This window comes from Syngnathus scovelli, chromosome 9, assembly GCF_024217435.2.
Source record: "Syngnathus scovelli strain Florida chromosome 9, RoL_Ssco_1.2, whole genome shotgun sequence".
NCBI lineage: Eukaryota > Metazoa > Chordata > Actinopteri > Syngnathiformes > Syngnathidae > Syngnathus > Syngnathus scovelli.
The window spans coordinates 10,965,763-10,989,917 of NC_090855.1; the positions used below are offsets into that span (position 1 = coordinate 10,965,763).

Consider the following 24,155-nt stretch of genomic DNA (forward strand, 5'->3'; position numbering starts at 1 on the left):
TTGGATATTTATTCATCTATGTAAATTTATATGAAAAAAATATTCAAATACAATACTTGTTTAAAGTACCATTCAATTCATTAGTTTCAATTTGTATTATTTTTTACTGTACCTTTTTACTGCAAAAAATAAAATACAGATTTTAGCACATAGGTAAACCCAAATTTTATTGCTTTTTAAAGTTCTCTTGTGTATTTCCCACTGGGAAGCATTTGTAGTCGTCATCTTTGACGCCCTGGATGACGCATTCATGCCTCGCCTTCAACGTGGGCCAGCCACTCTTCTGCACTCGTGCATCCTGTAGGCACACATGTAGAATATACCTACAACACAAAAGACAATCACAAACATGTCCGTTATAGCATATGTTTTATCCCAAATGATGAATTTTGATCTACCTGCAAAGAAGGTCATGAGCAGCGCCACCCATCCAAGGATGTAAGACCAGGAGAAGCGCCAGTCACCAAAGCGCTTGCCCAGGAAGTTGACCGTCACCCCCGTGTAGATGGCCATCGCCAGCAGCACAAACAGCGCTACAGCCGGTAAGAAAGTGACACTTTTAAACTTTTTAACAACACCTCATTTGTTTTGTTCGCCGACCCACTTGACACAAAAAACATGATGCCGGCAGCGAAGGAGCGGTTGAATCTCTCAAAGGCTGAGAAGTGAGCGAAGGACAGGATCCCCGCGATGATGCCGGCGAAGCAGGACATTGCTGAGAGGATCATGAAGGCACGCGTGGCGTTCCAGTAAGCTGGGGGGGAGGAAAAAAAGGTACAAAATGTTTCATTAGTTCCTTAACCAAGCATGTCAGATCATTTTGTCCTATTGAAATGAATTGAAAGTTCATTAATCCGTTCCAGCTCTGCCCAAAAATCTATTTGTTTAATAAAGGACTTTACTGTAGTTTATAAATACATAACGTGGACATATAAAGTTATTTGAATTTCTGGCTCTTGAGATAAACAATAAAAAGAAAAAACAATTAATGTGACATAACTTTAGTGGGGGAAAAATATCCCAGTGATGCGAAGTAAAACTAAACATTTAAGTTCATGCAATTGCCCTTGGGTTGTCACAGCCGCAATCACTTACCGATGCTGTCTGTCTGCATGTGGCACTTTCCCGACATGCAGTAGCGCCACAGGCCCTGGTGGGCGAAGCTACCCGACAGGCGGTACTGCATCCAGTAGTCGGTGGCTGTGGAGACCACCAGCAAGATGTTCCCCACGATGGCGCAAAACAGCCCCCCTCCCATGAAGCTGTACATCGTGAGCGAGAGCCTCGGACGGCTTCTTCAGGCCCCTAACGACGTGGAGGTAATTACATTATTATTTGTGTGTGTTTTTTTTAAATAACACACACTTATCAGTTGACGCATTATGGAAGATATTTTCTCATAAAAGTACACCTTACCTTAATTCCTCAGGCAGCGAGAGCAACCGAGAGTTGAAGTCGGCTAGCGAGCGCGACGTCAAAAGAGGACCCCTGAGGCCCAAGTCCAAAAAGTTATCCCCTGCGTTTTTCTGTCGATGAAGGCAAAATCCTTTAGGGGCGGGCTGGGTGTGTTTTGGGGGTGCCGCTGCCGCCAGTTTTGAGTGGGAGAGGGGGTGTTCTTCTGGAAAAGCCGGGATGTGCAAAGGCTTGCACTCCTGTGTCACTCAATAGAAGCTGCTGAGGTGCACGTTTTCTTTCATCGTCCATCGGGTGCGGAGATAACAAGGGGGGCACCCTGCGTAACCAAAAACGGCATGAGCTAAACATGGGTGTCATTTTTATATTATTCCTTTTTCCTAATGAGTATTTTTTTTTTTTGATTTTTGACAGTTATTATTCAAACAGTATATATATATATTTTTTTTTTAAAGAAGTTGCAATACACCAGATGGATCTGTGCATCTGAAGTGCCAGAACGAAGCTGCCGTTCCAGATTCATACAATAGCAGATGATAAACTTTATTTCTGAGATTTGTGATTGTGAAAATGTCTGAACTTCTAAGATGCAATTTGTACATATTGTGTCGTTAACATTAAAATTTTAATATTTGTTATTGTGAGCTACCCCGAGATGGCAGGGGTCTCATCACATCCTGCAGATTGTTTTTCTGCTAAATTTACTTTTCATGGAGAAGTGTTTCTTGCTGAGATGGTCTAACTATCTACGTTCTTCCTGTTTCTGTCTCATGTCAATGACGTCAGCGTTCTCCGCATGCTCCAACAGATTATGGGAGATTAGTGTTTAAGTGCTAGTAAAGGGGCAAATATTAGAAACAAGTGGCAGAAGATGACTTTACATGTATTCTTTTTTATTTTTAACACTTTACACAATATTGAATGGGAATTAGTGGAGTATTTAGGCAAACCTTTTAACAAATACACACAAGGATTTCATCAGGAAGAACTTGAAAATATGTAGTACAAAGGCGATATACATGATATTGCAGGTATCCCTAATGATTTGTCCGGTGAGCATCTACAAATTTGAGGAAGCGATGTGAAGATGACTCATGCGCAGCCGTCAAGTGTCACCTCGGAAACTTTCCACACGCGCAAACTTCATCACACTGTCCATGTTAGATTTGAAGCAAGTCAGTAATTCTGTTCAGTTAAGTTATTAGCGACCATCTTGCTCATTTGCAACATAGATTTGCACGTTTGACACTTTGCAATCAGCATCTCAGTCTTAAGCGATAAACAATTAGAAAACAAAAATGTAGTTATAATAAATCTGTCTAAATAAAAGTTGGATTCTAATTTTGACTCAATTTGCCCCCACCTCCTGGCAAGTCTTAGCCGCGAGATAATGAGATGAAGGTAATTGTGAAATCACGTCTGGGGTCCTTCATCCTAAATCCGCTTCCTCTTCTTGTTCAGTGTTGGCAGCGAAGTCATATGGATGCAGACGGCGTCGTGGCACTCCTGTGGCCTCTGCTCTTTGGTGAGTACAAATCTACATTTATAACAATCTTATCATTTCCTGGATATTTCTCCATTTATTCAACAGTTGTACAACTTGCGGGATATTGTATTCACATTATGGGGAAAAAAAAGGGCGAGATAGTTGCCTTCTTCTTCCTGCTTCTAAAAATAGAAGCCCAAGTAAAAAATTTTATGACAATGTCAATTAATCTGAATCATTCTGTATAGATGCACAGTTGAATTAAATCTGGATGAGTATGTAATCCTTATTTTCTATCCTGTGCACCAATCAGCAGCCTTGTTTGCAGTGGTGCAGGCCTCCCCTCTGGAGCCCTCCATGCCCGCCCGAGTACTCGCTGTGGCGGGCTCGTGCGTGATCATCCCCTGCTCATTCACACCCTCAGCAGAAAAACGCGCCGAGGTGGATGTGCGGGTGCGCCTGCGAGGTCACAATCGGTTCTTTTTGTTCCGCCAATCCCGCGTGGCCTTCAACAGCGGAGACATGGAGGAGGTCAGTGACGTCTTCCGGGGCCGTATGTCCTTGTCGGGTCCGGTGAAGGACGGTGACTGCTCGTTGAGGATGAACGAGGTCAGCGCGGAAGATGCCAGGACGTACGAGGTGTCTCTGAAGAGGACTGGAGACTCTGCTTGGGGGAGGGCCAAGTCTTTCGGTTTGGACGTTGTGGGTGAGTGAGACACAACCCATTTAGTCGGTATTTCTAAGGCGGCCCGTCAGTGCGGCATACATGTCATATTAGCATCAAGATGGCAGATGTCTTCTCACCCGGCAGACACCCCCGAGGCTCCCGTTATCAGCGGCGTGTCCTCAGCCGCAGACGGGCAGGTGGTCACCTTCAACTGCAGCGTCAGCTATCAATGCCGCTCCGAACCGCCGACCCTTCGTTGGAAATGGGACCGAGGAGTGCAGCCAGTGGGGGAGCAGGAGATGCGGATCCTTGAAGCCCAAAACCAACTGCCGGTGCTGCAGACCTCGCTCACCTTCAAAGTGTTGAGCTGGGTGAAGGTGAGCCTTCGGTGTGAGCTCAGCTACCCGAGAGCCAATATGGTGACTGCCTTCAAGGATCTGCATGTGACATGTGAGCACCTATCACATAAAAATCGAAGATACGGGCATGTTGTGATCATTTGTAATATTGATTATAAATATTCATCAAGTATTGGATCTGGAGTAATTGTGCCCTACAAATTCTGCCTAGCAACAAGTTATATGTCATCCATTCATCCATCCATTTTCTGTATCGCTTGTCCCCACGGGGGTCGCGGGCGTGCTGGAGCCTATCCCAGCAGTAGGCGGGGGACACCCTGAACTGGTTGCCAGCCAATCGCAGGGCACACAGAGACAAACAACCATTTGCCCTCACACTTATGGGCAATTTGGAGTGCTCAGTTATATGTCATTTAGTATAAAATTGATGATAACATCCTGCTATATTTTTTAACAAATTCCATTTCTCCACCCTGCAGTCCCACCCAAAGATGTGACAGTTCAAGTGCAGACCTTGACAGTGCAGGAGGGGGGCAGCGCCCTGCTGGCCTGCTCATGCAAAGCCGACCCGCCGGTGTCTGAGTACCGCTGGTCTTACATTCACCGCGGCCGCACGTTCCACTTGGGCCAACGCACGCACACCATCCGTTTATACAACGTGACACGGGACACAGCGGTCCGCTGCGTGGCCGAGAACCTGGTGGGACGCGCCCAGTCGCGGACCACCGTCCTCAACGTTCACTGTAATTTTACTTTTGAGGCAAAATCAACTTCCTAATATATTGAATGTTTTACAATGCATGTAAAAAAAATCATAATCCAGCAACGAAGGCTTTAAAGTAAACAACAAAATAACCTCAGATTTTTTTTTTTATAAATAAAATTGATTTAAAGTCTTCTCTCCTCCAGATAAGCCCGTGATCCAGCGCCTCTCGTCAACTTGCATGGTGGCAGATGGGATGCTGCGCTGCGTCTGCTTGGCCCAGTCCAACCCGCGGCCCGCCATCAGCTGGAGCGTCAACAACAGCACACCACCGCGCGGCTACAACGCTTCACTCTCGGCCGACGCCCTCACGGCCACGCTGAGGGGCCGCGTGGACGGGGGGCTGCAGACAGTCACCTGCATGGCCCACAACGCCCTTGGGAACGACTCGGTGACGCTGTTGCAGCACCAAGCAGGAGTCGGTGAGTTCCAGAACATGTCAGATTGTAGACTCTCATGAATGTGACGGCACCAGAGAAGAATAGACTGCTAAGATGCAATATTGAACTCATTCACTGCCAGTCCAGTAAAAAAACATAAAAAGAAATAAGGTTTAAGGTTTTTAAAAATATTACAAATATTTTCCATTTCCAATTTCGCGGACCAACTGTCATACCACCAAAATCCCTGGTCTAATGTCATCCATGAAAAAAAAATCTAAACTAGGTTATTTTATGTACTGAATTTACAACTAAAAAATGAAACTGCAGGGTCTTGGCGATTGATGTGGTTTTTGGTTCCCCCCGCCACCATGATCCTCTTCGGTATCTCCTTGGGTGTGCTTGTTTTCTGCTACTGCCATCGCAAGAAGTCCGTCAAGTGAGTCAACAATATGATTGCTCTCTCATTTTGGAGCGCAACTCGTGACTTAAAGTTTTTCTGTCCTGTCAGACACATGCTGAGCGGACGTCCATCAGGTGCTGGGCTGTACCAGGCCCACATGCCGGTCTACATCAACTGCTCGGAGGTGAGCCACGTGTACACCAACGGAAGCTACCAGCTGCTCTACCAGAACTGCACGCCGCGTTTTGTGCGCAACAAGCAAGTATGCCAGCAACACTCCAGAACGATACTCAGAATCGCTGGTTACTCAAAAAAAATTGTAATGAACTTCCCTAATATAAGTACATATGCATTAATATTTGTATTTGTACCATTGATTTGCAGCACTTTGTTAAAGCCACGGTTGTTGTATATATATAGTGCTCTACAAATAGTCAAGTAGAGTTGAGTCATCATCAATCTAACGGTTAGACCGATGATGACTCAACTCTACTCAACTATTTGTTAAACTCTAACGAGTTCCTCATTCCACATTTGTGATGGCCTTCTTCAAATTGTGAGGTACGTCCGATGGGCAGAAGGGGCGGCGAGAGAAGGCGAGGAGGTCCACGCGGAGGGGTGGACACACAAGTCACCGTCAGAGAGGTGCAAGGCGCCATTGCAGCTGATGCGGAATCTGCCATCTACCTGGAGGTCCTCTAAAAAAAAATAAAAAAACAACTCACTGAGCAATGACGTAACAGTTTTATTTATATAACAGACAAAAAGCTTCGATGGCCACTTTTTATTTTTTGATTTGATCTGGGCCACTCAGGTGCGCACAAATGGATTCTTGTGAAGACGTTTTATGGTCCTCAGTACAAAGGAAGCCATAAAAAATAATTCAATTTGTGACAAGGCATATCACAATGACTATGTACTTTCTCTGCTAGAATCCAGCCCTTGAAACCTCATTGTGATCATAATGACGGCGTGTTCTGTATTGTTAAAATGTGACCTAAAAATACGATTAAGAAAAGATACTTATAAATAGTTTGGGTCATGAATGGAATGAGTCTTGAAATTGAAATGAAATTACAACGTGAATCTAATTGAAATAATTAAATTGATTTTCTCAAAACAAAACAAAAAATACATTAAATTGATGAGAATAAATTCACCAAAGAAAGTAACCTTAAATAAAATAAGCAAAAAATATTAATAAAGAAAATAAAAGACTAATACTTTTTTTAAATTGAGAAGGAAAGAAAAGAGAAAAAGAATTCGCAGAAAACAAAGAAAATCAAATAAACCTAACCACAACTACAACGAACGGGAATTAACAGTTGGGATTCAAATATTTGCACTTGCAATATGCTATTTGACCAGTCAGTGGCAGTAATTGAATTCTGACACATAATCAAATGACAAGAAGAAAAAAGACACGCCTTCTGATTGGCTGGACACCCCGGAATAGCGTCACAATAACATTCCGGTTTTCGGTGGGAAATTCTCCAGTGTGCCATTTTTTGTAATATAATTGCATCGCTTGTTGATCGTAAGCAAGTATGAAAGTGAATCGTTACTGAGCAATACATTTGAATTCTGTGACTTTTTAGGGGGGGGTTGACGGGGGGAAAAAGTTTACCCCCTATTGTTTGCTAGCTCGCTAGCAGAGGGCAATCGGACGCGTTTCTCGCGGTGAAAGTACTTATTTTCTCTCCCGAATGTATGTCTATTAAGTTACGATTATCGTTTACCCACCCAAAGGCATTTATTAAATTTAAAAGTGTCCACTATGCCCGAAATCAAACTCCAGCACGTCGTATCGTGCAGCACAGAGGACAATGTAAGTAAAATGTCTCCATTGCGTTATAAGAAGCTTCACTTTAACTGGTGTAAAGTTGATCTTTCGTCCTCCTTGTGGCAAACAACAGACTCACAAGGCGGACAACCTGCTGAGTTCGGACACGTACAGAAAGTGGAAAGCTGCCCGAGCTGGAGAGAAGCAGACGTCAGTCATTCTGCAGGTGACCGTATTGTCCAGGCTCCTCGTGACGTCACGAGCTTCGTCACTTCCTGCTAAGAATGAGACGTACAGAGCATATACAGTCCGGGGATTCACTTATTTGCATTTGTATACATATTTGTTTAAACAATTTCCTTTTTATTCCAAAACTAAAGATTCCCTGACGTTTGTCAACAATTTCCTCTTTCTGGCATTTCCAGTTTGAGAAGGAGGAGCAGGTACACAGCATCGACATTGGAAATGAAGGCTCTGCATTCGTGGAGGTACTTGCTGGGAACTCATCATCTGTCAGAGATCAGGACTACGAGGTATCCATCTTACCCGCTTCTCCCCCTTCCCTAATTAACTTTTATTATATTACTAATTTAAACCTGTTTGGCTTTTCAGGTGCTGTTGGTCACATCGTCCTTCATGTCGCCCACGGAAAGCCGCAACGGCACCAACATGAACAGGGTTCGCTTCTTCGGACCCGGACAGCTGCAGAAGAGCACGGCGCAGGAGAAGTGGGACCGGGTGAAAATTGTCTGCAGCCAACCTTATAGTAAAGTAAGGCTCTTATTGAACAGGGAGCATACTGGTAAAGGCACTAATTTACTCACACTGTGCACTTAAGTAGGATTGAAAGAAATTACTTGATTACCGCCAAATATGAACTGCTTGTAAAACTGATTTTTTTTACAATTCCAAACACATGTGCGACTCTTTTCAGAACATAGCGTATGGCCTGGCCTTCATCAAGTTTCATTCTCCCCCGGACAAAAACGACCCTCCAGTTACATCCCCGGTAACACACACATAATCTGTTATCTATTCATTTACTCACTTAAAACCTATTTTGTTTTTAAAAAATATTCCCTTTTCCCGTTCTTTCTGCCTGAGCAGAAATTGACCAAGCTGGGTCAGTTCCGGATGAAAGAAGACGATCCCGCCTCGGGTTCCGGCATTCAGCCTGGCAGTCTTTTCTTCAGCGCCAAGTCCAATACTTCCCCCAAAGGCAAATACATTTACTTGCTCAAGATGACGCTTTCGAGCTTTGAATGAAATCTATTTCTAGGGGAGCAGAATTAAAAGACACGAACAAGATGTTTTGTGCTCATCTGATGCTCTTTTTTTTTTTTTTTCCTCTTATAGCGTCGCCGCAGAGTAACAAGTTGAGCTACGCCGCTGCTGCCTTGCAAGCTGCTGGCCCCACCGCCTCAGCAAGCCTCTCGCCGTCATCTTCCACCTCGCCGCAGGTACTGGGCATTATCCTTCACCTGAGGACACCTAGCAGTCATCACAAACTTCTTCAGAATGTCCCACCAATTCCCATTTTCTGGAGGTTTTCCAAGGCAATGTCAATTTTCAATGCGCGGTTGCCTGGCAACCGCTCGAGTCTTCAAGCGCTCGATAATAGGAAAGTCTTAACTGCACAAAGATTGTGTTTGTTGGTTAATAGAATTCAACACAACAAAGATAAACACGAATATAAAAAATAAGGGAAAATAAGCCAATTTTTCTTTCCCTCTGCTTCGGCGCCCGGAATCTTGAGCAAGCATTTTCAGCTGACGCTCGCTGATCAACTAGATTGTCCCTTGGTCAAACGATGAATGAGGACAAAAGGCGCTTTGCCGCCCTTGACGTTAGCACAGCATATAATCACAGCCTGCTTAGAACCTAATGGCTTCTTTTTGCTGTTCATTCAGGTGAGGCGCTTGGATCATCAGCAACCACCTATCAATATTTACTTTTTTTATATCTAGGCACCCGCAAAGAAAAAGTTTGAGTTCAGCAAAGAGCGTCACTCTGCTCCCGGCCCTCCTCCCGCCAAGAAAAGCACCCCGGGAAGCTCGCCGGAATTCAAACCCGCAACTCCCAAAGTCAAGACGACCACGCCAAGCCCAGGTGCTTCCAAAGGTGTGACGCCGACCATACTACCTTACCAGCATATCTTATTGATTTAATAATTTATATATATATATAAATAAAATTATATATAAACAGCAAAGCCGTCTGCCGAAAAGAAGCGTGAGAGTTTGCCCAAAGCCAAAGAGGAGCCGTCCAAAGGCGTGAAGAGTCCCGAGCATGTGCCCTTCAAGCGCATCATGGAGGGCGTGGTGTTTGTACTCAGCGGCTTCCAAAACCCCTTCAGAGGCGAGCTGAGAGAGAAGGCCCTGGACATGGGAGCCAAGTACCGGCCCGACTGGACGCCCGACTCCACGCACCTCATGTGAGTCACCATTGGGATGTTGAGCTGCATCCGCCACGCAACTCTTCCCAGCTCGATTTAAATCTCTACTGTGTTTAAATTGAATACAGAATACGGAGTAAAGGTTTTGGGTGTTTAAACAAAACCAAGAACTTCTAGAGCCACCAGAAAATACAGCCAAATTAATGTTGTCTTTTATTGGACAATTCTTGACACTCCACACAACCCCGTCAGGCCGTCAGTCTTGATTTTAAATGAGACGTGAAGAACAGAAAAGGGGTCTTGCTTGCACTCCCTGTGCAGCTAATCCCGTCTCTTCCTGTGTGTGCTCTCATTAATGTCCAGCTGTGCCTTCGCTAACACCCCCAAGTACAGCCAGGTGAAGTCAGCAGGCGGCATGATCGTGCGCAAGGAATGGGTAATGGACTGCCATAAAAGGAAACAGAAACTCTCCTACAAGAGGTGAGCAAGAGGGGAGCAGGGGAGAGCGCGCGGCGTCAAACATTGAACGCAACACAGAATTCTCATCGGGGTTGTTTTATACATTGTGTTTTGGAAATCAATCGGCCGGCCAGTCGATCAGAATTGTATTCTGCCAATCAGTCGGTCAGGCCCTAATTGGAATTAATTGAATAAATATGATAGACCAAGAGACACATGAATAAAAGACAAATGTTGATGCCAATTTTGTCTGTCCTCTAAAATACTTATAAAAAATAAAAAAAATTTGCTGAGCGTGCCATTGAACCCATTCTTACAAATACCGAGCACACGATGGAGCCATTAATCATTTTGAAAATGGATGATCGCTTTCATACGACAGCATTGTCCTGTGCCGCTTCATCTTCGTGATAGTGAACAATTTTTCACCCGTTTGATTGATTACACGATGAACCCTCGCTCGGCAATGCGGTCTCATGCACGGGTGTCCTGACAGGCGATGTGACACTTTTGATACCAAAGTAAGCTGCGAGGGCTCATCTTGTAGAATCCTAACGTCTTTCCCAGAGATGCGATGCCGTTACGCAGCTAACCCATTCACCCCACTTGCCATTGTGCAGCGCTTGTGCTTTGATAATCTTTTTTTTTTTTTTTTTTACTGGGCCGCATCTGCTATGCTTAATTAAAGCCAGCACTTACTTTGATGGCGTCGAGTGCCCGGAGCACAAACGCTTGAATACCTGCCCAAGTGTCTGCGGCGACGTCACCATGCAAGTTACCACTAATTATGCGGTTGCACGTACGCCGTTATGTGACACCTCTAAAGATATTCCCATTAATTTAAAAAATATATGAGAAATAAAAAGTCCCTTAATTCTTATGAAAATAAAGACATTAATTAGTCTCTTTTAGAAAAATACTTGGCCTTTAGTGAACCTGGGACAGGATTTAATTTGAATTATCGTCCTCTTTGACGTGTTGTACTGAGCAGCAGAACAGAAATGCCATTTTCGCATCAAATGTAGTTTAAAAGGGAAAGTATTAGCCTGGCGCGGCCTTTCTACAATCTCCAATTTTCCGCTTTCTGACTCGCGTCACAAAACAACAAAAATGTGATTGGAAATTATTACACTGTCACATTTTCTAATTATTTCCGAGCCAAAATGTCAGTTCGGCTCGTGTATGGCGCACGTGCGTGCTAGCTTGAAATCTTTTCATTACGAGCCTGTAAAATTCCCAACTCATGTTGCTAACAAATGAGTCGATTTGGGCCAGGTGCTCTTAGACGCTGCAGTGGACATCCTAATTTGATTGTCCGTGAGCAAATCAATTTCATAATAACCCAGGAGTCCATTTTGCTAATTTTTTTTCATCTGCGTCACCCGCCAAGAGGAAGCATGTCTAAAAGCCCCATGGCGGCATTTATACGGCCGAACACGTTATTCACGATTTCACTAATGGAGTTTGAGTTGCGTCTCAGGTACCATTATAACAAGAGCTTTGCTAGATTTTTTTTTTTACTTTCAAAAGACAATAAATATTAATAGTGAATATTAACCGTCACTGTAAACATATGAACAGACTTGCCACTTCAATGATTTAATTATTAATTTGTTTTGCTAAAAAGACACACAAAGCACTCTGCAACATTTTTCCAGGTTTTTTGTATCGCTGTTTTATGTTTTTGTAAAGCGCTTTGTTACGGCAAAAGACCTTGCGAAAGCGCTATACAAATAAAGAGGTATTCATTGAGTGTCTTGCATTTATAAAGGTGCTTTGAAATGATCTTTGAAGCATTAAATTGGAAAAAAAAAACCACCTCAGAGGGATATATACAATTTAAGAAAAACAATGACGACTATCGACTAACCTTCAGACAGAATAGAAAAAAAACAAACATACCTAATGGTGAGTGACAAGTAACGCACAGGCTTTTAGTCTTGCTGACACTTTGTGTGTGCCTGGCAGTTATTTGATGGATGGTGCAGAATCAAGCTCAGAGAGCGAAATGGAAATTGACGACCAGAGCGAGGAGGAAGCTAGCGCAAAGGTACTCTTGCAACTGTGGGATGTTTGTTGGTGACCTCTTTGTCAGACCTGTTCTTGGTTTTACAGACGCCGCAGAAGCAGTCGAGACCAGCGACTCCCAAAATGGAGGCCGAGACGATGTACGTTGATGAGTACGCCGGCTCCACTGATGTGGACGAAGAACCAGGTTGGTCACAATTGAATGTGTTTTTTTATTTATTATTTAGACCCATTTTCATGTATCATCAGTTCAAATGTGTTTTTATACAGTTTATCTTCTGATGTCATTGGTTTAAAGTTTATAACTACAGTGACATATTGTAGATGCTAGTTACACCTTGCGTTAGCATTAAGCTAGCATACGTTCGAAAGACAAAATTATGCAGTGTTATGTAATTATTTTTGTTTAGGTAGTTTACTATGTATATTTTCATTTCACTAAACTTCAGCTGAGAGGCTGAAGCAAGCCATCCTGCCATCCTTTTTTTTTTATTTTTTTTATGAATTATCTGCTATGTGCCAAATTGATTTAATGTGTCAGAATAATGATTGACACTTGGTAGGTCTGTGTTGTTGTCACTTTTCTGAAACACTCTAAAGGACACAAAAATCATGGATGCCGTTTTGAGTGTGGTGGGGGGGGGCCCCGATGGCCGTGACAGGACTTGGGCATGATTCTCATTTCTATGTTAATGCCAGGCCATAAGTGAAGTAGCCGAAGAAGTGCAATAAAAACGCCTGCGAGAGGCGCGGCATTTTAATTAGCCCTCCACGAGCTTTGTCACCTTCAGCCTTTGCGCCATTGCTCTGTTTATATTTTGTTTTTCCTCCGCTTGAACCCCAACAATACAACACGCCATTAATTCTCTGACACGAGAGCGACTCCGCTTGTATGGTGTAGAAAGAAGAAAATACTAAGTGTTGTGGTTTTGTAATTTTAGGATGTCGTTCTGTGTTTCTGTACTTTTTTCCACATGTCTTCTGTTCTTTTGTTTTTAAACACTTATTGTACTTTTAGACACGTAAAGCACGTTAAATCACCTTGTTGGCGTGTGTGACGATGGATTGACAAATGCACATTTGGTTTCACAGGTGCTCACGAGGACTCTGCAGCTGATACAGAGGACGAACTTGAGAGGTAAATACACACGAGACATTTCAATGGCGAGTCTCCAAACAAAATGAACAAAAAATGACTTGCTGTTTAGTAAATAAATAGAAGACAAGCTAAACACTGATGGCTTTTTTGGTTTTGTCATGTCAGGGTGGAGAGCGAGAACAGACAGAAGACGACAAAAGCGGTCAAGCAGGAAGAGGATCCCTACGCCGGCTCCACGGACGAGAACACGGATGCAGAGCAGGAGCAGGATCACCCCATCCCGGAGCTTCCTGGTTGGTCTCTGCGTCCTTTGTGCAAGTCCGCAACCGTTGGGATTCCATCTGCCGCGGCTTTTGTCCTCCCGCTGAGGTTCTTTCTGTCTTGCAGACTACCTGAACGGGAAGCACTTTTTCCTCTACGGGAAGTTTCCCAATAATGAGAGACGACTACTGACGCGCTACATCACCGCCTTTAACGGGTAACTCGTAACGTTCATCCCCTGGATTTACAGCCAATTGGATTTAGTTTAGCGGTCAAAAGCTGAAGTTTCATCACGGTCGCCATGGTAGAATTCATGACCCCGTTTGCCTCCCGAGAAAACACACGACTTGTATTATTTACTCGACCTCTTTTCACTGATATTACGGAACTGAATGAACACTTTCATTCTCTTGTGTGTTGATGTTCTCCCTCACAGCGTTCTAGAGGACTACATGTCGGACACGGTGCACTTTGTGGTGACCAGCGAAGGATGGCATGATTCTTTTGAGGACGTGAGTTCAGTCAATGTAGTCAACAATGTTGTGTTGACTAGGCGTGTCCCAATATTTTTGTCTGGATGGCTAATAGGCCATGGAAGGTTTCTCGGAATGAACTCATTTTTACTTGGGACAATTTCTAGGCGCTGATGGACAACGGCAACCTGAACTTCGTCAAGCCAACTTGGATCTATGCCATCAACCAGCGTCAGAAGCTGCTGCCCTACCAGCCGTACACTGTGGTGCCATGAAAAAGGAAGACATCTTTTTGTTTTTTTGTTCATCTCTTTTTGATGTTTTCATGAAGTTGGTTTTGTTACTTTTAGATGATTCATGCTGCCTGATGACATTTTAGTGTAAAGGTCAGCCAGCATAAACATTTTTAATTTGTGTTTTTTTGGTGGGAAGAACACTTCATTAGGTTGTCTCCGACAATACCTCGTGTGCAGAATACATCCCGGCTGCTGTGCTGCGATTATCAGCGGCACTGATAAGACTTGTTTTATGAGGCTTCCTTAAAGTCAGGTGCAAGCTCCCCAGTAAATCAGCATTTTTTCCCTCCACTTTTATATGAGATAAAATGTGATAAAAGTGGCTTTTGTAATACTTTGTTTTGTTATTGCTCGCAAGAGACGAGTCAGGCTCAACATGAATGAAGCCATCTCGCGTGTCTAAACAATTTGGCAAAATAAACCATGTTGATTTTCAGGTAAAGGTGCTGTTGGTGTCTCCATTTTTCATTTTTGTGCATTTGTGCTTGGATTTTTTTTTTTTTTTTTTTTTTGTGAGACTTTTTCCTTTTATGTAGGTATTTATGAGAATATTTTTGTAGGAAGTAGTGTTTAGTTTGGGAGGTCATATGCCTTTTAGGCTTTGTCCATGTTTATGTTTGCTTTAATGTTAAAGTTTGAGCTTGTTGTATTTGTTTTCAATTTATGCGGAATTTTTTTGTGTTGTCTGTTTTCGTGCGGATTATTCCCCTTTTCTTTGTTTACAGTTCTTTTCCCTGCTGTTTAATGAACTCTCCAGGGGCTTGTGTAGGTCTACTCCACTTGTTTGCAGGGGATTTGCAAGAAGCTTCGAGGAAGAGCAGACACGGTCAGCTGGAAACATGAAATTTGTAATCTCATTATTTTTTAAACCTGGCCCATTGGGACTTAAACCCAACGCGACAGGAAGCACCAATCAATGCCCCATTAAGAAGTGGCATTGAGAATTTTTTTTTTTACTAATTTCTAAACTTTATTACGTTTAAATGTTTGCATAATTATTTAGGAACTACTACTTATTCAATTTGCATAAATGCAAAAAAAATGCATGTTATATCTGTATTGGTTTTTGACTATCTTGGCACAAACCACGTATAAATATGCAGACCAAAAAAAAAAAAAAAAACTTTAAAGGTGTTTTGATCAGCTTGCTCTCGAATGGCTGATTCACCTGTCAGTCAAGTCATTCGCAATCCCTCAGGTGTACTTTGGTTGTCCTCAGCCAATGAGGTGTCAGCTCGACTGCCTTCACGTCAACAAGCTGCGTGTGCACACCAGTTGGAGAGCAGAGACGCGTTTGGTAAAGGCGTGGAAGCTCTGCGAGAAGACTCCGGTGCGTTCTGGAGCTTTTGAGCTCAGAAACTTACAAGTCTCTTGACGCCACCTTGCTCGGAATGCTGAGAAAGGACCGGACCTGAAGCTCGGAAACGGTAGGTCAATCTGTTCTGAAATTATTGGTTATCATTATTATTATCACATGCAACATTGTTACTGAGATGAAATCGACAGTTAGTTTTGAAATACAGTATATAATTAGATTTTTACATATATACTTAATATTTTGAATGTACTACGGTGGAACTCCATTTCCAAGTTGTTGATTTGACAGCTTTTATTTAAATGTTTCTCTACAAAATAAAATAATAGAAGGCGTTATATTAATGTAAATTAAAAATTTTACTTGTATTAAAACTATCAAGTTGTTAAAAAGGGAAAATACTGGAAGCTGGGACGTTTTATTGTTTTAAAAGAAGACATTCTACTTGAAGAAGCCTTTTCATTTATTTAATACATTTATGTAGTTAATGTTTATGTACGTAATAGTTTTCTTAAATATGCAGCCTTCCTTTCTCCCAAATTCAGCTGAGATAACTCCAGCTCACTGGTGACCCACGAATGCAGGGGTGTCAGACTCGCTTTTGTCGTGGGCCGCATTGTAGTTTCCCTGCCAGGGCCATTATGACTGTCAATGTCTTCTATATATGTACAGTATAGGCTACACAACAAATAGATGAATACCTAGTTTTGAAATCAGACTGGTAAAATCTGTTCAAATAGTTTAAAAAGATGAATGGAAATGCTAGCAATATCTCTATTCTTAAAAAGTGAAAATCTGTCATTTTAGTAGTGACACAAAGTGGATGCAAAATTTGTCTTCGCGAGCCACATAAAATGATGTGGCGGGCCGTATCTGGGCCCCCGAACCTTGAGTTTGAAAGCTATGCTGAATAAGTCCTCGACATAACGGATGAATGAACAAATACATATTCATTGAGTGACTCGTGTTGGATTTTGTCCACAATTTAGGGAGCGCGTTATCTGCGCCTCACAGCAAAAGCCATTGCCAATCACCTATCCAATTTACTCACTGCGTGCACGTTTGATTTCTTCAGATTTAGGAAAATGCTAAGACACTGAAGCAGAAATTAGACTTACACAGGTTGGTTGAGTTTAATCACAATTCTTGTTCAGACAGCTCTGTTTTCAGGAAAGTACAATACAGCGCTGGGCCCTTCAAGAGCGGAAAGTCTCCATTCAGAAAAGGCAATGTTCAAGGTTCTTTGATCAGCTTATATTAAGTTGCACATTGTGGGCCGAGATTGATGGCTGATGAGTCTTTGGGGTGGGGCAAGTTCGCCATGGGAGTGGGTGCTGGTTATGGGCGATTCGGTGTGTGTGGGGGCTGTTGTCTTCCATCCCGTCTTTCGGCCTTGGCGATCATCTTTGGCCGAGTCCTTGGCTGGCTCCCTCTGGCACCTGCTGGTTTTATCTCCACGTGACCTTCCTGTGAACATTCTTCTCCAATCTTGGACATACACTGTCGTACCTCATTCTTTCAATTTTGTCATTTTGTACGAAATTATGTTAGCTTTTGGCTGTGACATCATTAATCTATTGCTGTTCTTTTGATACTTCATGTCTTTGCTTACGTCATTACATTCTTAGTTTAATCATGCTTCCAACCATATCTTTTCTTTGTTAGGCAAAATATTTCCTTCTGTGTAGAGAGCGTTCAGTAGTAATCAAAAACTGGCGTCTAGCATTAGTCAAAACATAAGATACAATCAAGTACTGACCGGTCAAGACGACTCTGGCCGTGTCCATGATTTAGAGAAAAAACATCAGGCATGCATTACACAGTTCCTTAAGGGTCATTAAGCTATTTAGGCAATATATCAAAAGTCATTTGTTATTTCAAAGTGCTCAGAAATATACTATTTGAGGTCATAAAGTTATAAAAACCTTTCTCATTACCATTTATCAAAAATGTCTAGTTATGTCTTCTTTATTGATTTGGTGTGTAGGTATAATTATAAGCCTAAAGTGTTTCTTTTATTGATTTAATATGTGAATATACTTTTCTGCTTATGTACTTTATTCAATGAGGTTTGAGCATATCTGTTTTTGTAGCTAGGTAGGACTTTTTGTATTTCGACCCCATTCCTTCACATGCTGTTCAAAAATAAACAAAACTCGAGGTCAAATTATTAGGAGGACAATTGACCACAACTTGCTTTTATGGCTGCCAAAACTCTTGCAACTCCTCAAGCTTCTTTTGAGGACATGCAATGACAGTCTGTGCAGGAGGAGGTCAAACCGATAACCTACTGATTACGATCCACTCAAACAAGCAAGCAAGCAAGTGAATCGCCATCCCACTCCCCCACCAACGTCACAACATGTTTAGCCAACCATAAATATGAACTCCAGAAGGTTCCATTTTGTAGCTCTGACCTTGGAGCTGTTTACTGTGTTATGGATGACAATTAGGCTCAGTTACTAAAGTGTCTCAAGAGCAAATCATCTTTCACCATTGACATGAAGTGAAATGCCACTACTCCGTTCCAGGCCTCCAACACTGAGTATTGTTACATATACTATTGTCTGCATGTTACTTAACATTTAAGCGTTTTATTTGACAGTGTAAATGTGACTTCAAAGTTTCCAACTTGACTTCTTTGATGAGTTTAAAGCCGTGACTGTTTCCTCTCAGATTAACACCGCGAGTGACAATGTGCAGCATTGCTAATTGCTGCCAGTCAAGGAACCACAGGCTTATTGGCAAAAAAAAAAAAAAAAAATCTATTGAATGGGAGAAAGATTAGGCTGAAAGATTCCAACCACCACAGTGCTTGTACTGGCTGCAAAATTACACAAATCATAAAATGGCAGGGCCTGAAAAGAAATTTGTCACTTTTTGAATCATAGCCACCATTTTAGGGTCTATTTGGCCTTTAATTTATATTTTCATTTTTTCCCATTTTTTTTTTAAAATCAGGTTCCAAAAACCAGATTTACATGTCTATAAAGTAGACGCTTAAAAAGTCTCAAGAAGCCATTCCTAAAATGCACAAGAAAGCCCGCCATTTTGGTTTGAAGTGAACATTTTAGGGCCATTTTGCTTTTAAAGACAAACTTTTAAACACAAACTACCAATTATGACACAAATAGTCACTATAGACAGACATCATTATAAAACTTTTGTGAAAGTTTACATCATTGCTTGTGGGCAGAGCATGGCAAAGCAAATATTATAAATTATGCGCTATAATTATCAAATGATGAATGAAATATTAGATTTGTTGCCATAATACGATAAATATAAATCACCTATGAAATGAATGGCGGTATTTTTTTCATTAGCCATAAAATAATGATGACTCCTCTGCGCAGCATATAAACGAGCTGCTATGCGGCTTTACGGCGCTGATATTCATCATGTATTGAGAGCCCGCATTATGGCTGATGTTATCCTCACAAGTGTTCATTCGTGGAAGGAAATGGCAGCATTATTCCTGATAGGCAATTAGATGGTTGACTTGGTTACTACAGATATGAAGGTCCGTCCACTTAAAGTATGGCTGGCTCATAGTTCGAGGAAAATGGATGTATTGGACTGTAATTTCCTGACTTTTTTTGTTCGCCGACTCCATGCTTGAAGATGGACTGTGGGTGCAGCCCGAGGAGACACTCTCGCGTCCTTTTTTTTTTAGATCAATGAAAATACAAGGTCACAAATGATGGTCAAACCTCTTAGACTCTGATTTATTAAAAAGGGGAAATGCAAACAGCGGGGTGCCCTCCAGGAGGTTGTGTCAAAGTCGGGGTGTAATGTCTCTCATTTAATAATGTAAAATAAATAAATCTCAGTAGCTGGAAAATCGTTACCACAAACGAGACATGTATGAATATGCTAATAAAATGAGCTAATCTGAAATTAGCTGTTGCTAAGGAAAATATGCTAACATAATGCGAGTGTTGATTTAGTTGATGAAGACTAGAGTGAATTTGCAGTCTGTATTTTTACCCTCTTGAAATCATTTCACAGGAGATTAAATTTGCAGTGGCAAACGAAGTTTGCTGTTCAAATAATAATGAAAAAACTTTTAAAAGGGTCACGCCGGCTGCTGCTGCTGCTGCTTCTGTTGTGTTTCTGGGGACGCTTTTCAATTAGTGTTGCTGCTTTTTATCGTCTGTTGCTGCATGGAGGCAATCTGTTCATTATACATAAAATCCTTCTGACTAAACTACTGAATGAAAGAAATGTGATGGCATCAGAGCCTTTGGGGACTTTGATTTAGATGAGTTAATGCATTTATGAGACTTGCAGATTCGTCAATTAGGCTAAAGTTTTGAAGTGACATTTTCCCCAAAGCCCAAAATAACAATCTGTGATTCTGACACTTGTCGTCATTATATAAACATCATACGTGGTCTCCTCCTGCCTGAAGCGATTTCCTCACAACAAAGGCCAAACGATTGGGGGTGTTTTGCGAGGTGATCAATAGACTATTCACAGGACAACAAAGGCATTATCCTCTCAAGCTTGATTCCATCCTGCTTGCTGTTGATTGTTGTATTGACTGAGTCGTTTGCTTGAGCGCTTGTTTGGCAGGAAGGACTTTTTGTGTTGGCCTCGATTGCTCTGCTCCACTGTCGTATGGTGTTCCACAGGGTTCAATCGTGGGGCCCCTGCTGTTTTCTGCCCCCTGGGTTCCATCTTTTGGAATGAAATGGAAAGATAATAATATTCCCTTTCACTACCACACGGATGATAGTATGGTGCCAGGCCAGTTATGTTATTGATTGCTATAAGATAGCTCTGCTTCTTTTCCTCTTTGTGTTTCCACTTTACAGAGCGACCATGTCCACAGGAGCCTCACTATGACTTCTCACAACAACTCCGCTGACACTTCACCTCCGCCTCCTCCCCCTCCTCCTCCACCTCCTCCCCCACCGCCTCCCTCTTCCTTACCGCTGTCAAGCCTCCATCTCAACTCCGCCACCCCCTCCTACATCCCGCTGTCCTTGGTTGGCAATTGCAGTGGGGCGGCACCCTCGCCCTCGTCGCCGCCGTACAACTTCTACGCCGTGCTGCTAGTGCTGCTCATCTTCTGCGTGGTGTTCGGCAACGTGCTGGTGTGCATGGCCGTGTCGCGGGAACGAGCACTGCAGACTACCACCAATTACCTCATTGTTTCGCTGGCCGTGTCTGACCTGCTACTGGCCACCCTGGTCATGCCCTGGGGTGTCTACCTGGAGGTAGGATAGCTAAGACTCACTCACAGTTTTCATCTTGCTTTTATCTTTGCCTAGTCCCTCATGCTAAGCAGACAAAAGCCAAACTTTAAGACTTTCAATTACTTCTAAAGACTGTAAACGTAAAAGGTGGCAACAGCGGCTATAGAAAATTGATGTTTGCATGTCTTCATGTGTTCTATAATTGGCCAGGGGACAAGCTGTGGCCAAAATTGTTTTGGTCTAGCTCGCACGACAATGTAACGAGAAAAGAAAATTGAAAGACGGATGTTCTTCCATCGAAAGCAATTATTTTTGAGGGGCCGTTGTCATTGGCACTCCATTAAAGTGAATTATCTTGGCAGACTGACAATCAACTAGTATTCTTGTTGAGGGGCAAATTAATAATAGCAGCGGATGGATTGATTATACTTTGTCTTGGACATTAGTGTAGAGCATTTGTGGAGGTAGGTTAATCATGTGTTTGGGGGGTGTCGGGGGTTGAAGGTGGTGGGCGAATGGCGCTTCAGTCTGATCCACTGCGACATCCTGCTGACTCTCGACGTAATGATGTGCACTGCCAGCATCCTCAATTTGTGTGCCATCAGCATCGACAGGTCCGCTCCCAAGCACACCTTTTATCAAATCAATTTATTACAAATTACTCAGGGTGAAAATCTCTGCACGTTTTGATACGTACCTTACGGGATTTCAAAAAAGGACACGTGTGCGGCAGGTACACGGCGGTGGCCATGCCCTTGTTGTACAACACGCGTTACAGCTCCAGGAGGAGGGTGGCGCTGATGATCGCCGCCGTATGGTTCCTCTCTTTCGCCATCTCCTGCCCGTTGCTTTTTGGACTCAACAACACCGGTAACGTGCAAAACCATCAACTCTCTTGCTTTTGAGGATGCTTTGATACGTACAAGCCCAATGTGCTAACGACAATCAGAAATAGATTTCATGTTGTCACTACTTGGACCACAAAATATTTTATTTCGTGTGCAAAGTTTGAGCATCAGAATGAGAAGAGATGACTGATGGCTGTTTTGTTTTGTCCTGTCCTCCAGCGAACCGCGAAGGCACCACATGTAGCTTCGCCGACCCGGCCTTTGTGGTGTACTCGTCGGTGGCGTCCTTCTACGTGCCCTTCATCGTCACCCTGCTGGTGTACGCGCAGATCTGCGTGGTTCTGCGCAGGCGTGGCCGACGCACCGCGCCCCCCCGAAGGCACAGAGGGCCCGAAGAGCCGCAGCGGCACAGGAAGGTAGCCATAAAAATGCTCGTTACCTCCACCAGGGAACTTTTGTTTTGGTGCCCATTTTCTTAGTTGTGTTTATGGGAAAAACTACAAAAATGGTCCTGGGGGGGACTATGTGCAAGGAATGAGCTACAATTTAAAGCTGAAAACTTTTCGGTAGGGGCTCAGTTTTATGGTTTGGGATTGTTTGCAAGTAAATTCCCACACAAGAAATGATCTTGAAACTGACAAAAAAAAAAAATGGATAAAAGATTTCAATTCCTGTTTTCCAGAATAGATGTACACAGCCAGAGGACGTGAAACTGTGCGCTTTGATCCTGAGACCCTCCACCGCAGCCCCCCAACGCAAGAGAGTGGTGAGTTTTAAGGCTTTGTGTTTTTGTTGTTTTGTTCTTTTTTTTCCTTTTAATTCAAATAGTTCTCTGGGAGGTTATCTTATTCAACTTTGTTGTTGTAGACGCTGGTGAAAGAGGCAGTGGTGCACCCCCTGGAACCGGAACGTGCTCACTTCCTGCCCCAGCCTGAACAGAGTCCAACCGCTCCACCCGCCGGCCAGACGTCCTCGTCGCGCCTGGGACGGGGCACCATCTCGCTGTCCGTCTCGGTGGAACCCGCCCCAAACCTCCCGTGTACGGTGACTCGCTCGGCCTTGATGCCCCGCCCCCCCACGCTAGAGGACGGCATGAGGGGCCGCGAGGGCTGGCTCGGCACTGGCGGCGGCTGGGCGGCCCGCGTAACCAAGGAGCGGTCCAGAGGCAGGATGTCGCAGCAGAAGGAGAGGAAAGCCACACAAATGCTTGCCATTGTGCTCGGTGAGCCGCCCCATTTAAAATTAAATGGGCTTCAAAATAAATAAAGGAATCGAACCATATGTCGCTCCTTTTTTTTCTTGCAGGCGTGTTCATCATCTGCTGGCTGCCCTTCTTCTTGACACATGTCCTGAAGGCTCACTGCGCCACTTGCTGCATCTCTCCGTCGTTGTACAGCGCCGTCACATGGCTGGGTTACCTCAACAGCGCCGTCAACCCTGTCATCTACACCACCTTCAACGTGGAGTTCCGCAAGGCCTTCATCAAGATACTCCTCTGTTGACCGCGCTCGGACTCGGTGAATATGAGCTGATCTGTATATAAATGTATATATGAATGTATACATGTACATATGTATGTCTATAAGCATGTACAGTATTTATGTGTTCATGTTAAAACTATACATGATTTTACTCTTTATTTTATTTTTTTTGTTCAACACATTTTAATCAAATCATGCCCATATTTTTTTTCTACACTCATGTCAAAACTGTGCAAAATGTTACTGTGACTCACAAAAACTTTTAAACATTATGGGAATAAAACCTCTCTCTTTTTTATGAAGACTTATGTATGTCTACTACGCTACTGTATTTTTCACAATATTTCTATTGTGAGAGAATGAGTTCAAATGAGGGTTAAAGCGCACAGTTATTTTTTTCAAGCATGTGAATACGAAGCCACCCAGGGAAGAGTATGTGTGGCCTTGTCAAGAAAAAAAATTGTCACAATGGAATTCCGTCTACTTGGTTCTTGTAAATGATTGTCAATGATAAATAAAATTCCATCTAACTGACCTTGTCATTGAATATTTAATACAACAAATTGGAATCAGAAAAACTAAAAACATTCCGCATCATTCTCATGAAGGCAGGAAGTAAGATGTTTTAAATATTTTGGTTAACCGTAACAGATCATCACAACGGATAAAATTGTGGCGATCAAAAATAAGAGTTAGTATCGAGTTGAGTTGAGCCCTGCAAATATACTTTGTGTTCAGAGTTGAGTTTGAAAACGTCTCGACGTCATTGCAAGTGACTTTCCCCCCCCTCATGAGACGCCAACACATGACAAATGTCAGCCCTCGTCTCCTCGGAATTTTACATCTTCATGTATAATTCCTTCATTTGCCCGCCCACTTTCCCCATAGCTGTCACTTGAGCGTCTGCTGCATCCGTGATTGACAGCAGAGGACACGCGAACAAGACTTGAAGGCCTTACTTTCTGGAATTTGCATTGGAAAATTCAGCTCCTCATGACAGTTTCACTTAGTAACATGACATTTTGACAGGTTTGTCTATCGC

General features: G+C 43.0%; 4 protein-coding genes and 1 long non-coding RNA gene across 8 annotated transcripts; 3 read left to right on the plus strand and 2 right to left on the minus strand.

Annotated features, from left to right (window-relative positions):
• Positions 1-140: 140 nt before the first annotated feature.
• lim2.5 (lens intrinsic membrane protein 2.5) lies at positions 141-1,270 on the minus strand. Its single transcript, XM_049730677.1, has 4 exons — positions 1,096-1,270; positions 605-754; positions 399-533; positions 141-323 (listed from the first exon to the last, which is right to left on the minus strand). Exons 1-4 carry the CDS (start codon positions 1,268-1,270, stop codon positions 262-264), a joined length of 522 nt encoding a protein of 173 aa, XP_049586634.1. The 3' UTR covers positions 141-261.
• LOC125975307 (sialic acid-binding Ig-like lectin 5) lies at positions 1,181-6,206 on the plus strand. Of its 4 annotated transcripts, XM_049730660.1 has the most exons (9): positions 1,181-1,319; positions 2,875-2,938; positions 3,213-3,605; positions 3,678-4,016; positions 4,405-4,668; positions 4,835-5,110; positions 5,399-5,507; positions 5,580-5,733; positions 6,033-6,206. In XM_049730660.1, exons 1-9 carry the CDS (start codon positions 1,221-1,223, stop codon positions 6,171-6,173), a joined length of 1,839 nt encoding a protein of 612 aa, XP_049586617.1. In that variant the 5' UTR covers positions 1,181-1,220; the 3' UTR covers positions 6,174-6,206. The 4 variants fall into 4 exon arrangements, with proteins under 4 accessions (XP_049586617.1, XP_049586613.1, XP_049586616.1 ...); XM_049730656.1 differs by having other exon boundaries at positions 5,580-6,206; XM_049730659.1 differs by having other exon boundaries at positions 3,711-4,016; positions 5,580-6,206.
• On the minus strand, positions 5,775-7,545 carry LOC125975315 (uncharacterized). Its single transcript, XR_007483929.2, has 2 exons — positions 7,427-7,545; positions 5,775-6,169 (listed from the first exon to the last, which is right to left on the minus strand). It is a non-coding gene; the product is annotated as an uncharacterized lncRNA (long non-coding RNA).
• On the plus strand, positions 6,899-14,707 carry xrcc1 (X-ray repair complementing defective repair in Chinese hamster cells 1). The gene is made up of 17 exons (XM_049730661.2): positions 6,899-7,299; positions 7,388-7,480; positions 7,680-7,787; positions 7,867-8,025; positions 8,189-8,263; positions 8,362-8,473; positions 8,611-8,714; positions 9,222-9,375; positions 9,463-9,688; positions 10,013-10,129; positions 12,077-12,158; positions 12,224-12,323; positions 13,229-13,274; positions 13,401-13,528; positions 13,623-13,713; positions 13,933-14,008; positions 14,137-14,707. Exons 1-17 carry the CDS (start codon positions 7,249-7,251, stop codon positions 14,242-14,244), a joined length of 1,830 nt encoding a protein of 609 aa, XP_049586618.1. The 5' UTR covers positions 6,899-7,248; the 3' UTR covers positions 14,245-14,707.
• Positions 14,708-15,478: 771 nt separating this feature from the next.
• Positions 15,479-23,647, plus strand: drd2l (dopamine receptor D2 like). The gene is made up of 8 exons (XM_049730662.2): positions 15,479-15,692; positions 20,401-20,805; positions 21,289-21,398; positions 21,518-21,654; positions 21,852-22,048; positions 22,315-22,398; positions 22,500-22,854; positions 22,938-23,647. Exons 2-8 carry the CDS (start codon positions 20,428-20,430, stop codon positions 23,132-23,134), a joined length of 1,458 nt encoding a protein of 485 aa, XP_049586619.1. The 5' UTR covers positions 15,479-15,692; positions 20,401-20,427; the 3' UTR covers positions 23,135-23,647.
• Positions 23,648-24,155: the final 508 nt, after the last annotated feature.